The 15857-nt window shown below is 37.5% G+C and overlaps 1 protein-coding gene across 2 annotated transcripts in view; it reads right to left on the bottom strand.

Moving 5' to 3' along the window:
* Positions 1-15857, bottom strand: part of LOC5575719 (phosrestin-2) — a 149710-nt gene that overhangs the window by 72264 nt on the left and 61589 nt on the right. For both annotated transcript variants that reach the window (XM_021850170.1, XM_021850171.1), the window contains one exon: positions 13698-13845. In XM_021850170.1, coding sequence (XP_021705862.1) covers positions 13698-13845 — 148 coding nt within the window. The remainder of the gene's footprint in view (positions 1-13697; positions 13846-15857) is intronic.

Genomic DNA, 15857 nt, shown 5'->3' with positions numbered 1-15857 from the left:
AGAAGTGTCAGGTCATTTCGTACGGTAGAAAGCGTAACCCAATCAGATTTCCATACAAGCTTTCAGGAACGACACTTGAACGTGTGCAACGGATTCGTGACTTAGGTGTCGTTCTAGACGAGGAACTAACCTTTAACTACCACTATGACGATGCCATCTCCAGAGCAAATAGACAACTCGGTTTTGTGTTGAAAGTGTCTGATGGGTTCAGGGACCCACTCTGCCTAGAATCGTTGTACTGTGCACTAGTACGTCCTATTTTGGAATTTGCTGCAGTTGTGTGGTGTCCTTTTCACGCTAGCTGGATCACGCGAATTGAATCTGTTCAAAGGAAATTTGTACGCCGAGCTCTCAGAAACCTGCCATGGCGCGATCCAAGAAACTTGCCACTGTACCACGACCGTTGCCGCCTAATTGGAATCCAGACCTTGGAGAACAGGCGACATGTTGCTACAACAGCTTTTGTTTCCAAATTGCTGAAAGGTGAAATCGATTCTCCTTCCCTGTTGGCTGATGTAAATGTGTATGCACCAGAACGAACATTGCGTAGGCGTCACTTCATTAGTCTCGGAAGTCGGAGTACTCTTTATGGACAGCATGATCCTGTAAGATTCATGGCTGCAAAGTTCAACGAAGTCTACCATTTATTCGATTTTAACGTGTCGATTACAACCCTTCGAAATCGTTTTGTGGAGTACTTTGGTAGAAATTGACTATTCATGTTTGTGTTATGTATAATTTGTTTATGTTAGTTTATTCATTAAGACAACATTATGTCAGATGGATTATTTGAAATAAAACTCAAGTGTAAAACTCAAGTGTAAAATGGATATTTAACTAGAATGGTCACTTTGGGGAACACCTGTAGTTTCCTAAGGAACCTATCATTGGGGACATTTCGATTTTGCGACTGTTGCGACGGTTCATTCTTCATGTCTCGTGCTAAATGGGGCTATTGTAGACCTTAAGTGGATATTTGAGTAGAGTGGCCACTTTTAAGAACATCGGATGTCCCTGAGGGAATCTGAGATTTTGTACAATTGGAATTAAATTCCAATACATACCATGCGTCGGCTGATTCTTCATTTATTGTCATGAGTAGGATAACAATTGACTGAGAATGATATTTTATTTAAGTGACCACTTTTGAGACCACCGGAACTTCAAGAGGAAACCTGTCATTAGGAACAATTGTGTTTTAACGCTAAAACAGACGTCTCTTTCTTTATGCCTTGTCATGAACAGAGTAACTGTAAGCTCAAAGTGTTTATTTGACTATAGTGGCCTAGTAACCATCGGGTGCTTCAAGGTAACCTGTAATATGGATAATTGTGCTTGAACACAACACAAAATCAAATGACGGCATTCTTTCAATTCCTATTTATTTAATAAAATAAATGATAGAGGAAATTTGTGTTTCCACACCAGAAAATGCTTTATGACGGTTCGTTCTTCACTTTTTTAATGTTTTTTCATTTTCTTAAATTCAAGTAAATATTTGATTCCTCGGACATTTTTTCAGGTCGACTATTCATTAGGAAACCTATTAATAAGAATATTTGCTTTTATATTTCCAGGACAACCAATGTAAATTGAAATAATAAGAATCAATTACCTCGATTTCCATTATAAACAATGTTGCCTTCAATTGATTTACAGTTCTCAAAACCATTGTGTTTGTTTCAAATTAAAAAGAGATTTGTCTTATAAAGTTTGGGGCCATTCTTTTTAGTTCAAATCGGGATTCGCTACTGCGACCAGTCAATATTTTGGTGTGACCTGAATTTTTGTTGTAGTGCATGGCATAAGCATTAAGTATCGACTTCGACATTGATCTTGGTTTGGTTCCACGGCAACATTAAAATAGATAATTAAAATAAAATATTCTAATACTTCAACACTCTACAGAAAATTGTTTCAACGAAGACGAAGACGAAGACGAAGAAGTGGTCTAACAAAGATAATTGACTCAAACTAGTGACCACTATTGTCAATATTCACCAAACCTACCGATATCCTATTCATGGCAATACATTAAGAATAAGGTGCACGATATGCTTTGGCGTGGAAACATTTTTTTCCAATCCCAGGTTCCCAAAGTGACCACTATAGTCATATATAACTTTTAGTCTGCAGTTATTTTTTTTTTCATCACAAGGCATGAAAAAAGCCGTCCCTTTATATGTTTTGCCGTGAAAACACAAGTATTCCCAATAACAGGTATCGGGGAAATTCGGCGGTCCCTATAATGACCACTGCAATCAAATATCCACTTCGAGTCTATATTTACCCTTATCATGACAAGACATGAAGAATGAGTCGTCGCTCGATATTTTTTGACGTTCACACATAATTGTCCCCAATCACAGCCTCCCTCGGGGATATCCGGTGGTCATAAAACTGGCCACTTTAATTAAATGCCCACTTTGAGTCTACAGTTGCCCTATTTACGACAAGACATGAAGAATGAGCTGTCGCATGATATGTTTTGGTGTCAAAATCGAAATGTCCCCTATGCAAGGTTCCCCCGGGGCACTTGACGTCGCCATGAGTGGCCAAATCTATACAAGACTCATTTTCAACTTATAATAGGGTATTTTATGATAAGCTAGGGAGAAAACATAATTGCGCGACATATTTTGAGTGAATAAAAAGTTTAATCCCAATTCGGATCCATTACCGGCACCGATTCCGGGGAAATGGTAATATCTACAATTTGATCTTCTATCTTCATGTGCAGTTAAATTTTGATTTTTTAACCGAGATCTTTGCTAAAAACACGTCATAATTTTACTGCAGAAGGCATGCTTCCGGAAATCCGGATTATTACCGGTATCCGGTGGTCATAGTTCATCTCCGTGGATGCATCTCAAAACTAGATTAGTTGACCCGTCCATTACTTCTTAAAGAATTGAAATCGGTAAATTTTTGTCAAAGTTACAGCATTCCAAAGTTGGCCCAATTTTTGCCTGTCCCATTTATTTTGACAACCCCCTGTACATATTTGCAATATAATGACACGAAACTTAATTTATGTTTATTGCAAGGATAAGTATTTTAAATGATCTATTACTTTGGTAATTGGCTTTAGATATATGCTGAAATACTCATTCTCGTTTCAGACTTAGGCGCCATCCACAAATTACGTAACGCTCTAGGGGGAAGGGGGGAGTAGGCTCAAGCGTTACGGTTCATACACAAATTTGAAATTTTTCATACAAAAAGCGTTATGGACGGGAGGGGGGGAGGTGGTCAAAAATTTTCAATTTCAGCGTTACGTAATGAATGGATGCTGCCTTATATTAATTTCTCGATTTATCGTATTAACACAGGCATGTACATTGTTCTCCGTTCCACCTAATTACACAAGACGGTTCAGCACTTCTCTCTAGCTCATTTGAAAGGTAATCTAAGGTAACCTTAGTATTCTGATAAAACCAGTTACTGAATTTTGGTTCTCGTTTTTTTAGTTGAAATCGTGTCATTTTTCAACAATTACACTAAAAAACATGTCTTATTTTCTCAGCATTAGATCGAGCAACATTGTATTCTGCTCATGTTCATTCGGATATTCGGCTGTATTCAAATTCACAAAAATTTTGAACTGTCGTCTATAGAGCTTTGAAGTTGAAAAGTGTTGCAAATCACCCGGTTGGACGATAATCCTTTTTTATTATTCTTTTAAATATGTTTATGTTCATGTTAGCTTTCTCATGAGATTCAAAACAAAAAAATTCTTGAAAGTTTCTTAGCAGACGATTTACAGGACTGAATAAACTTTAAATTGTTCACTGTTTCCATTCACACTACTTCGCGAATATATCAGCAAGATTGACGAGATTTTCGATTGATATGTGTAGTAGTGATCATCGAATGATTTCTGCGAAGTTTCTTGACGAATATCTGACAAGATTTTTGATAAATTCATGACCTTTTGTACATATTTATCCCAAGAACGTTAGTTGATGAGTAAGAAGCCTATTACGAAATTTCTCAAAATATTAAAAAAAAAACTTAGCTATAAAAAAACCTTGACGAGAACCTCGCGGACTCTTCGGTTATTTTTTTCAAGTCTTATTATGGTTCTCAATGAAATTTTCATTGAGCTCCTGGAAATATCTTTGAAAAATTGCTGGCTTCTCAACCACCTGATTTTTGTAATATTATGGTAGTTTCTTATTTAAATATTTCTTGTCAAACTCTTAGAAAAATGTTTGGTAGACCAGATTATCTTGACAAAATTGTTGTTTTATCTGTGGTAGATTACAGACGTAGCTTTTGGATGCTCTAGCAAACATATTTTTGATTTATTATCTTCGAAGTTGCCCATAATATTTCATTTTGAGGGGTCCGCGGGATGTTTTTAGAACTTTAAAAGGGGTCGCAGCTTCAAAAAGGTTGGGAACCACTGGTTTAGTATATTAATTATCGATTCTAAGCCGGTTTTTAAACCCAAGTTTAAAACTACAACAAAACATGAAATATTTTTTTGGTTTCTACATTCACAAATGGCTGATAAATATACATTTTGTGTGGTTAGCTCCTTAAAATGATACGCGTAGGAACGCCATGAGAGATGATGTCAAAATAGTAAAATTGTATTTCGGCTTGATTTTGACCCTATTTTTTCACAATTTTGACCTTGGGACTTTTTTGACCCATTTCAAAATTCAAATCAATGTAACTTTTGATTGAAATAACCTAGAAATTTGAAACTTTCTGATAATTATTTTTTTTTTTGTGGGAAATTTTGTTTTTGCTGAAACAAAAGTTTTGAATGATCCCTGGGGGAGCTTCCATAAAAAAAGTTACAAATTGTGACTCAGGGTCGTTTACGACCCGAAAATTCAAACAGCTCGCAAAGATCAGTGCACATTGGTTCACGGATCGAAATTAAGTGGAATAAATTAATAACTTGAAAAATATAAGAGATAGGGTTTTGGTGCCTTCTGAACATTTGTTTGTCTGGTCAAGGCGCGTTATACGCAAAAGTGTCCTAAGCGCCAAATTTCACAGCTTTCGAAATTCGCTCACAAACTTTTTTATTTCAAAAGATAGCATAACAAAATATTCTACAATATTGAAGATTATAGAAAATATGGAAACTTTGTAGAACATCATTTTTTTTCTATATCTGATAGTTTTAGAAATATAGGTCACTTTAGAAATTAATGGTTAAAAATTTGGGTTTCCTCAATACTAACGAAAATATCGATTTTTCAGGCTAACTATGTTCTACAGAGTTTTAGATATGAGCAAAATACACATTTTCTCTGAAGACGTCATACCTCTAAAATTTTCATATGAAAAGTTATAAGCGTTTTTATAGTTTTTTCAGACACTTTTCCAAGCGTAACATTTCAAAATGGCGCAAGGAAAATCAAAAACTTTTCCCGCTACTTGAATAAGCATATCTTAAAGTATATTTTAAGAAACTTTGGTGATAGTGATTTTCGATTTTCTAAAAAATATATGTGTTTTGAATTATCCCTTAATTTTACGTAGAAAACAGTTTTTTTCAACTTCTTGAGACTCTAATTCAAATAGAGTCGAACATTTTATAATACATTCATAAATAATGAATCATTCCTAGCATGAACAAGAAGTGTGAAAATTGTACTATGGTTCTCTAACTAGATATTGAGATACGGAGGTCGAGTAAGGGAGAGTTGACTGTACTTAAAAGCACACTTCAACCTTCGAGCTGACAAAGAAATTGTGAAAAACTATAAATGCGTCGAATTCCCGAAGACAACCGCTAATGCACCATAGACTAATATGGCGAATCGATCTATGGCGCTGATCAAGAAGGAGTTTATGTAAATGGCCTATAATCTCGCTAATATGCTTTATACGCTGTAATCATGCAAAGATTGAACCCACAAGGCATGTGCTGACATACGAAGCACCCCTTGGCATTTATGTGTTTTTGGTGTAAACTTTGATGGTGAAAATCATAGTGTCCGAGCATAGAGGACATAGTGTCCGGCCATAAAGTACACATTTCAGTGCACACCATTTTTGGTACATAATGTAATCAACCATGAAAATTAATTGTAAAGGTTCATTTTTGTTCCCATGTGAGTTTTTACTTCAAATAATGTGATTTTTTTTATACTGTACCAAAATTAACGGTAAAACTTAAGATTTTGAAATATTACCAAAAAACAAAAAGTGTCCGGGCATAGAGGACTTCCCCCTAATAGGATTGAGAAATCATAGATCTCAAATTTTGAGTACATATGGTCGGGGTTCTGCTAAACCGCATCAAGTGCCAAAAATTTTATTCCGAGATATTTCACTTTTAAGTATTATCGTGCACTAGTTTATCGCGGACGACTAATTTAATTTTTTTATCGCTCTCATGCGATTAACAATGTCCAAGTGAATCGAAATTAAATATACAAGTAAATTATCATAAATTCTCGATTACTTTTTCAAATCGACGTAAGTAACTTCCAAAAGATTTTGAGAAAATTAATTCAGAAGAATCACAACCTGTCATCTAAAACTGGTTTAAAATGAACCGCGTTTTTAACATTTTTTTCGATGTGTACATTGCTTAAATTTTGCATACAATGAGCTCGCGTTCAAAAACTGTGGAGTTCCTATTGTTTCACACAAGAATTGTTATGACAAAATTGTAAGCCGTTTTATTCAGTTACTTGCGACGTTTTTCTACCAGTGCAAAATCGACTCAAGTAGTGTTTTGTTTTGATTCGTGGTTAAGTCACTTTGTCCCTCCATACAGCGGGCGGCGAATGTAGTGGTTAGGTTGCGAAAGTTGAAAATCTTACTTTCGTCGTTTTGTAAATTCAGAAATTAAACGTTCTAAAAGTGAAAAATCGAGTTGGTACAGAGCGAAACGTGTAGAATTTTGTCTGCAAAACACGTAGGATCGATAAAGCAAGTTTGCATACTTTTTTTACTTGAGTCTGTATGAATAAGTTTTCGAGAATTATCGATGTAATTAAATTTTATCAAAAAATGTAAAGCACTCAGTTCACTCTGGCTGAACAAAAATTGAAAAATATGATTCTTGGTTCGGTATGGTTGGATGTATTTCTTAGTTTCCAACAACACAATTAAAATTATATGATTATGTTCTATGATTGGTAAGAATTCGTATGTTTTAAATTACGTGTTCATACTTAGATTCTAATGATCGAAGAAAACCATGAATTTGCTCTGCCAAAGCGCACCAAGTTGCTCCCATTTGGTGCCCTTTTGCTGATCAAGTTCACAGTTCAATGCGTGAAGAGTTCACCAGGAATGACCATCATTTCAGCTGTACATTAACCTGCTGATGTTTTTCTTAAATATAAAAATAACTAAAGAATCTAAATTTGTTTGGTTTCCATTACCAGCTGATAGAACAACAGAAAAAAAAAGTTCATCGGGCTTCGAATTCGTGCCTTCTGAGTGGTTATCTAGTGCGTTACCACTAGGTCATCTTTACTTCTTGAATGGATGGTGATAAATTTGAAACAAGTAATGTGCACTCTGGCGGTTTGATGGCGATAATGTTATTTTCTGAACAAGTAAAGCTCACCAAGTCCACCTCAGTTGTTCACAAAGTATCAGATTAAATTAATTCGTTATTTTATTACGGCTCTTGTGTGGTATAATTAATATATATCAAGCAAATGTAACTATTTATTGCATGCCAATGTCTTCACTTCATATCCAAATGTGATTTTCATATGAACCGTACTTAGTGCGGTGTGGCTGGATAAAGTTTAAAAGAAAATAGATCAACGTCGCTAAAACAATATTTTATTATGATTAGTCAATTGCAGCTCAATTTCACTGGCCTCTGTTTCTATGATTTGCTTAGAATGCATAAATTGTAAGGATATAGAAGTAAATTTGAAAAATCTTGCTTTATTTCTGAAAAATGAATTCCCTCTGATGACATGCGTTGTTTCATGGTTCACTCTGGTTGAACAAAATATCAGTTTTAAGTGTCCTTCTAAAGACAATTTGTGATATAAGATTACAAAGGACTGTTCAAATTACTCGATATTTTTATGGCACAAAGGTTAAGATTATTTGAGTCCTTTGGTTTAAAAATCCTAAATTTGGGAAAAAATGGCACTTTGTGCGGTTTAGCAGAGCCCCGACCATATATGATGTACATAAGGGATCAACCATTGAATACGTAACGCTTTAAGAAGAAGCCGACCATTTAATAGCATGTCACACCGCACTTAATATTAACTGAAAATTGCTGACTAAAGGCGCGAAAAGGAAACATGTTCAAAATATATCATTTATAAGTTATAAATTATAAAGTAGCGCGTAAGCTTTCAATAATGGACGAAATTATAAATTTGTTCTGTAATATAATAATAATAGTTATTATTGTTACGCTTGGCATAAAACCACTTAATGGGATGGAATTGTTTCCACAACTACTAAACACTAGAAATAAAAAATAAAGTTCAATAAAATAGAAAAAATAGAGAAACAGAAATTAAAACAAATCTCTCTTTCTTAAATAATTACGTAATTTGAGATTGATCTTTTTTGTTTTGATAAAAATCATTTGTCAGGAAAAGTTTTGATTCCTGGTGCTTGTATATTTTGGGGTAAGTTAGACCATATAAATTTTTATATGAAAAGAAAATAAAATACCTGTTTATCGTAAGCCGCCTGTAATAATACTTAAAATTATAGCTTACTGATGGTAATCCGATTTATTACACAATTATTTTTTGCGAGTCAATGCAAGACGTGAAACGCGTCATAATTTATCATGCGAGTTGAAAATAATGATGAATTGACAACTGTTATACTTACGGAGCACATATTTTTTGTACTAAACACATAACGTAGCATTGTATCTTCAACTTTCCAGAAGAACTTTTCTTAAATGAGCTATGACGAAAGGTCCTACTTACCCCGGATATCACTTGTTCCGTGGTACCTTATAACAAAGGATTGAGGGGTAGGTTGCTATGAGTTCATCATCGTCGAGTTCTCGTTTTGGTATGAAAAAATCATGTAAACAATTTAAGTCCGTACGTTAACGCTAAGTGATGCCAATACAGACACAAAATGATTGACTTCTTGTTCAGAAGCATCCGCATATGATAGCAGCATCATAGAAATTTGTTCTGGTGAATTATTTTGTATCAACGCAATATTCTCCTTGATTTGTTTTTGAGCTTGAATACCACCAGATAACATAGCTTGCTCTACATTACGATCTTCACTAATAAAATCTTCACTTCCCGCTTCGGGGCGATTTGACACTGATCCGGAAACTATTTGGGCTAGAGTTGGACAAAACGGTTCATTTTAGTGAAAGGATCCGATCAGAATCACTCATTCTAGTGAACCAGATCTTTTGAACGGTTCAGTAGCTAAGCGGCTCGCAAAGGAAGCGTGAACTGAACCGAGCGAACGGTTAAAAGAGCGGTTCACTCCCCGTTTCGCGACATGCGTCGTACCATTCGCTTCTTTCGCTCTCTCATTCTTCGTACTTTCTCTCCCCAACTCACGATTACTCTGTCGATTTCTCCTACCCGAACCAAGACGAAGAAGCAAAATGTGCTTCGCCATTGACGTGGGGTTTCTCTTTATGGTCCATCTGCCTTTATGTAAGTTGTCAAGGCATCCCGAGTAGCACACATGTTATAATTGAGGCAGAATAACTCTTATATGACCAGATCTGGCTATATAAGAGTTATTCTGCCTCAATTATAACATGTGTGCTACTAGGAATGTTATTTGTTTGATTGTGTATGGTAAGAGTGTGGAGCTGCACTGTTTGAATGTGTGCCGTGGCGCGCAAAGCAAGGCACATGGCATGCGAGAAATGAACGAAGGTGGATGGTGGAAAAGAATCGGTTCGTTCTTTTTCCGGGCCAGTTTTTGTCTCATGAAATGAACCGACTCTCGCCAAAAAAGAGCCACGGATCACTCGTTTTTTTGAGTGATCCGGATCATTTGAACAGCTCCGATTTTTTTTGTACATCTCTAATTTGGGCAGTGCTAGCTCGGGAAGAATAATCGTGTTGTAGAAGTAAAGCATTGTTAAACGATGTTGTAGGAGTAGTGCATTGTAAGAGTTTTGTTTCGCAGTCCGATTCTCGATATTTTGTCCGATTCCGTTCGTTCGTGTCCGCCTGGTAAATGTTCATAGGTTATGGCCTCAGTGCACCGGAGTCACGAGTGATTATTCGGGAATTGTTTTTCGATCAGTTTTTGTGCGGTTGATTTTTTTTTCGGTCCGACATGAGTGACAAAATGGGGACGTTCACCAAATTGAATGCTTCCAATTGTGAATATTGGTGCTTCAAAGTGAATCTGCTCTTGATTAAAGAAAGCTTGTTGGGAGGCTGTAAGTGAGACGAAGTTGGAGCGTGGCACGTCGGTCACGTCGGCGTGGGAAACGAAAAATCAGCAAGCGATGGCAACTGTCGGATTATCGGTCGAGGACAGCCAGTTTATTCATATCAGGAAAGCCACATCTGATAAAAAAGCAAGGGAGAATATCATAAAAGTGTATGTGAAAAAAACTTGTCGCCTTCGTTTGGAGCACAACGGTGACCTGAAGGCGTACAACTCGACGCTGACAGATCTAGTGGATAAGTTGAACGGGTTACAGCAAAACGCCGCTTTGGACGATCACTGGCTGGTGTTGATTTTGTTTAGTAGTCTCCCGGAAGAGTACGAGACTCTAGTGGCTGCCTTGGAAGTGAGGACTGATGCGGAGTTGACCTTGGATCTCGTCAAAGGTGAATTGATTGACGAGTGGCATAAAAAGGCAAATCGAGCGTACAGTAATAAAAGTGGTGAAACAGCTCTGCGGGCAGAGAAGAGATTAAGTCTTGGGTTAAGTCATATTTTCGTAAAAAGCCGGGCCATAAGAAAGCGAGCTGTGACAAGTGGAAGAAGTGGAAGGAAAATAAGAAGAAGAGTGAATCGAAAGCAGAAAAATCTGGCAATAAGACTCACAGTGTAGCGTAGTCAAAGCGATCGACAGGACGTTCGCAGCCGGTGATCTAGTGCCAAGTATTTGGACTCTTGACTCGGGTGCAACATGCCATATTGCGAACAGCTGTGATTTCTTCGCGTCATTTGTGTCGAATTGATGGGAGCGTCGCCGACGGCGAAAAAGTGGGATCCATCGGAAGAGGGTCCGGAAAATTGGTTGCTGTTGACAGTGTGAATAAGCGTCGTGTGATCATGGTGGACGATGTCTTGCTGATGCCAGTTGGTGAAAGCGAACTTGTTGTCGATTAAGCGATTAGTGAGCAAGGACTATGAAGTGATCGGGGATGCTTTTAAACGATTTTTGAAGAAGAATGTCATTATCGGTCAGTTCACCGCACCGTATTCGAAACATTCGTTTTTTGAGGAGCTTCAGTTCGGTACTCGAAGCGGAAAGCATGTCTCTGTGTAGCGATGTATTGGTACCTCTGTCGAAGAACGCTGTGACCATGGATACTGTCGTGCCTTGCGAAGTGCCAGTGGTGGATCATGAGGACGAAGATGTCTGGGAATATGCGAAGAGGTTGTGAAAAGATCAACCAGGACAACGAGGGGTCAGTTTACGGCCTTATAAGCTTGTGCGGCAGAAGATGTAGTACAGGAGAAGCCGAAAACTGTTAAGGAGGCGCTGTTTGGTCTAGATAGTCATAACTGGAAGAAAGCGATGTTGGATGAACTCGAATCGACAAGGGGAAACTTGTTGATGCTCAACAAGGAAAACGTGTGTTGGATTGTAAATGGGTTTTCTAACTCAAGCGTACCTCAGATGGTACCTATTTGGTTCAAGGCCAGACTTGTGGCGCAAGGCTACGATCAGCAGTATGGAAATGAGTATGACGAAGTCTTCGCGGTTGTCGTTCATCAGACTAAGACATTCTGAGCTCTAATGTCTGTTACTACGAAGCGGAGGACGATAGTACGGCAGTATGAAATTTAGACAGCGTTTCTAAACAGTGACCTTGAAGAGGAGTTGTTCATGCGCCGACCTCTAGGCATCGTCGTCAAGGGCACTTAAGGCAAGGTTTGTCGTTTGAAGCGGTCAACGGAAGGTGCTGCTACGTTTTAGTGTACGTCGATGATCTAATCAACGCCAGTGAGGAAGAAGGAATCATCGAGTCGATTAGTCGAACGCTAGCTCGTAACTTTGATATCGTTAGCCTCGGAGAAGTGCGGAATTACGTCGGCATTGAAGTGGAGCGTGACAGTGCTGGTGACTTTCACATTTTGCAGCACAGATACATTGCGGATAAAGTGAAGTCGGCTGGGTCACTATTGACGTTGGTTATTTCAAGACAAGCCTTTCTCGGAAATTCAGTCAGTCATGGGATAAATCTGGACGCCGATTGGGTCACTTGGATCGCAAATCTAATAGCGAATTTCTGTTCAAGTATTGCTGTTTGCATTTGAGGTGCAAATCTTGACTCAATATCCTCCAAATGCGGTAACACAAACCAATCAAAGGACTCCTAGTAACGATTATCTAAATCATCGCTGACCTATATAGAAAAACCAAACTTTGACATCGCATTTCTTGTGGAAAATCTTACCGCGTTTGGTGTTTCCGCATTTGATATTTGCGTTTCAAACGCACACAGCAATATTGTGGTGACACCATGTCATGGGCCTGCCGCAAACAGTCCTGCGTTTCCTTATGGTGATATAAGAAGTAAAAACTACACATGCCACTTTACAGTGTATTTTGTTCTACAGTGGGGATTCGCTGGTTGGAACACGAATGCCTTCCATCTAGCGAATCCGACTCGTTAATTGGAACGATTGACATCAGGTAAAAATGCTCAAGACTCATGCATCTAAAAAGCAAATCGTCAAGAAACGCACATATACATGCACATTAGTTCTATATATGGAGACTTCAATGGAGATTTCAATGACGGCGCTCAGCCGTCAGAGTCTATTTGACATCTACTCTTGACGTTCGAGTGCTTTTTAGTTGAATATTTGCCAACCAGTGAACATCCAACCAACGAGTCATTCCATGTAGCGGACCCCTAAAGAGCGAATCCCCACTGTATTACCGCTCGATCTATTTCTTGTCAAACAACAAAAAGAAAATTCGAGAAGAATAAACGTGTTCTAAAAGTAGTGTGTTGTAAAAGTTATACAATATTTTTTTAAGGTGGCAGGATCCGTCATTGATTTCGGAATTTATAAAAGCAGTTTTTTCGTTCAAAATCAAGAAAATTTACATGAAAATGTGTTCACTGTATTCTATTCTCCAACCGAAACACAGTGAACACATCGAAAACTGACGCCTGTTGTTTAAAATGAAACAATTTACGATTTTGACGTTAACAATAAACAAACGAAACAATCTAGTGTTATTTATATTTATCACTTTGTTAATAAAAGTCCTAGAACAATGATATCTTCAGCAGCATATCAAACGTTGTTATCGTTCTAAAACTTCACTGAATACATGTAAGCTCTAGAACGTTCTATGACAAAATGAATTGCTTCGCAGCGATGCGACGTAATATACAGCTTATCAAATTGAAGAGCAATTAAATCCAAAATAAGTCTCCAAAGACACCAACACAAAAAAAAATGCACTCCAAAAGCTCTAGATGTTTTGGCCAGCTAAATTCTGTTCCTTGTCCAGTGTGTTCGCCAGCGAATCCTGAACCGCCCCCGCTTAGTCCTTCGCAAGGGAAACTGAATGGCTGAAATGCACTTACCCGTGTAAACTCGCACATCGTAGCTGGTCCCGATGGGTGCCCCGGTGTAGCGCTTCGCCGGTAATAACTGCACGCTAGGTGGTGCCAGTGTGCCAATTTCCAGCGCAAAAGGAACTGCATTTTTTCCCAGTCTATCCAGAAGGGCTTCCTGTTGGGGCGCAAGAAGGGGGTAAAAAGTGTTTCAGAATTTTAATAAGGTATCCGCTCGCGTTGTCGCTGACTGACGGAGGCGCGTTGATCAATGCGGAGATGACGCAGAGTGAGCTGAGCGAGGTGAGTATGGGGGTGACCATCTGGTTGAGTTTGAAAATCAAGACAAACAACTATTTTTTTTATACAAAAAAATGGCTCAATTTTAAAATTTTTGTACCCGATCCGAACATATTCGATGGAAGGCGTAGTTCCTTCAATCTAGTACCGTTTTGTCTCAAATTCCGAACAGACTCATATTCCGAACAGTCGGTTTTTGTATGGCGATTTTATTGAAATGTTTCGCTGAAATATGTCACCAAATAACAAGGAAATGGTAGTCAATTGCAATTTAATTTAAACACCTCCGATATAATTTATTCCGCGGGAGTAGTGATGATTCTCTAGTTTGAGACCAGTAGAACAAGCTCAGATAAATTTATTTGCGAAATTATTCATTTGAATACGAATTATTCGTGCTGTTGGGAATTTGAATCAAGGTGTTCGGAATATGAGACAGAATAAGCACAGTATTCGGCATTTGAATCAAAATGTGGTTCCATACTTTTACGTAAAAACAATACTAAAACTAACTAAATCAACATTATTACCGGTACACCCAACAGCTAACAGTTAGACTTTGCGGAGAAATTAAAATTTACACAAATATCAGTCAATTTATGTCAATCAGATACATTTGAAGTCACTGTTGGCCTTAAGTGTTCGGAATATGAGTCAAAACGGTATATATTGATATCAATAAAACCATGAAAAATGGATTGTGACTTTTCCTGTTTTCGTTTTCTCCCTTTTTACTTCAACAAAGTTGTGTTCACAATTCACATCATTCACTATCAAAACATATACAAAAACATTTAGGAACTTTTTGGATGAAACGATATTTTGATATTTTATAATATATCTCTGTATCTTGATAGGGTTACCAGATAGAAAGTAGAGTGATTCAAAACATCGTTTTTGCTCCTCTCCGCCCATTCGATTTTAGGTTAAGTTCTGAGTGTCCGCCCAAAATATGAGTTCATTTCAGTGTAACTTTTAAGCATTTTTCAAGCGCGGAATCCAATACGGTGAGAGATAATAATCAATTAATCTAACTGTACGGTCGTTTTTATGATTATAGTCAACTTTATTTGGATGTAAACATTGTAATTATTGTTGTTTTCCGTCTTAGAATGTATTATAGAATTGAAATAGAATTTCTGCTCAGCTGAATGTACTGCTGAACAATTTTTACTGAAATACCAAAAGATTAGATACAAATGCTGTTTATTGAACTAAGGTATTTAGAAATTATTTTATCAGGAAAATCAGGACACATATCAAAAATCAATCAAGAAGCTTCAAATCCAGTTCCAAATCAGGATATGTCCTGCTAAATCAGAACGGATGGTAACCCTAAATTGGGAAAACGGAAGATTAATTCAGAAAATGTTTCCACGTTCATTGCTGCTCCTGATGGCGGGATAACGGGAAGTAATAAATTGACGGTGGTTGGCAATTAATTAAACTTTGTAATCCGCACGCTCTGCCGTTCGAAGCAGGAATCAAAGGGACGACGACGATGTCGGCGCGGACGCGGCCTTGTGGTCTGCCAGTTTCTGCGGCGAGAAATTTTCTCCAATTAGCAGTGGCAAACGGTTTGCTTGCTAAATGGACATCAGTTTGCGGATTTATTCATTTAATCTGTGGATTTTTAACGCATATGTGGATGATATCTCTTATTGGCTTCTACTATCATTTCATAATTTCCGGAAATAGAAAATTATATTTTCATCGTGGAAGACATAACTATAGCCGATTTGTCGAAAATTATCAAGTTGGATCTACTAAAAACGGATTAGATTCTTTCCATTTGGAAAATATATACCGTAAACCAGCAGCAAATTGATAACTCATTTGTACCTTTTTGTTATATTATCCTTAGGAATTGATACATATTTTTTTATTCTC

Source organism: Aedes aegypti, chromosome 3 (assembly GCF_002204515.2).
Source record: "Aedes aegypti strain LVP_AGWG chromosome 3, AaegL5.0 Primary Assembly, whole genome shotgun sequence".
In the NCBI taxonomy this organism is placed as follows: domain Eukaryota; kingdom Metazoa; phylum Arthropoda; class Insecta; order Diptera; family Culicidae; genus Aedes; species Aedes aegypti.
This window is presented reverse-complemented; position numbering and strand designations above follow the sequence as displayed.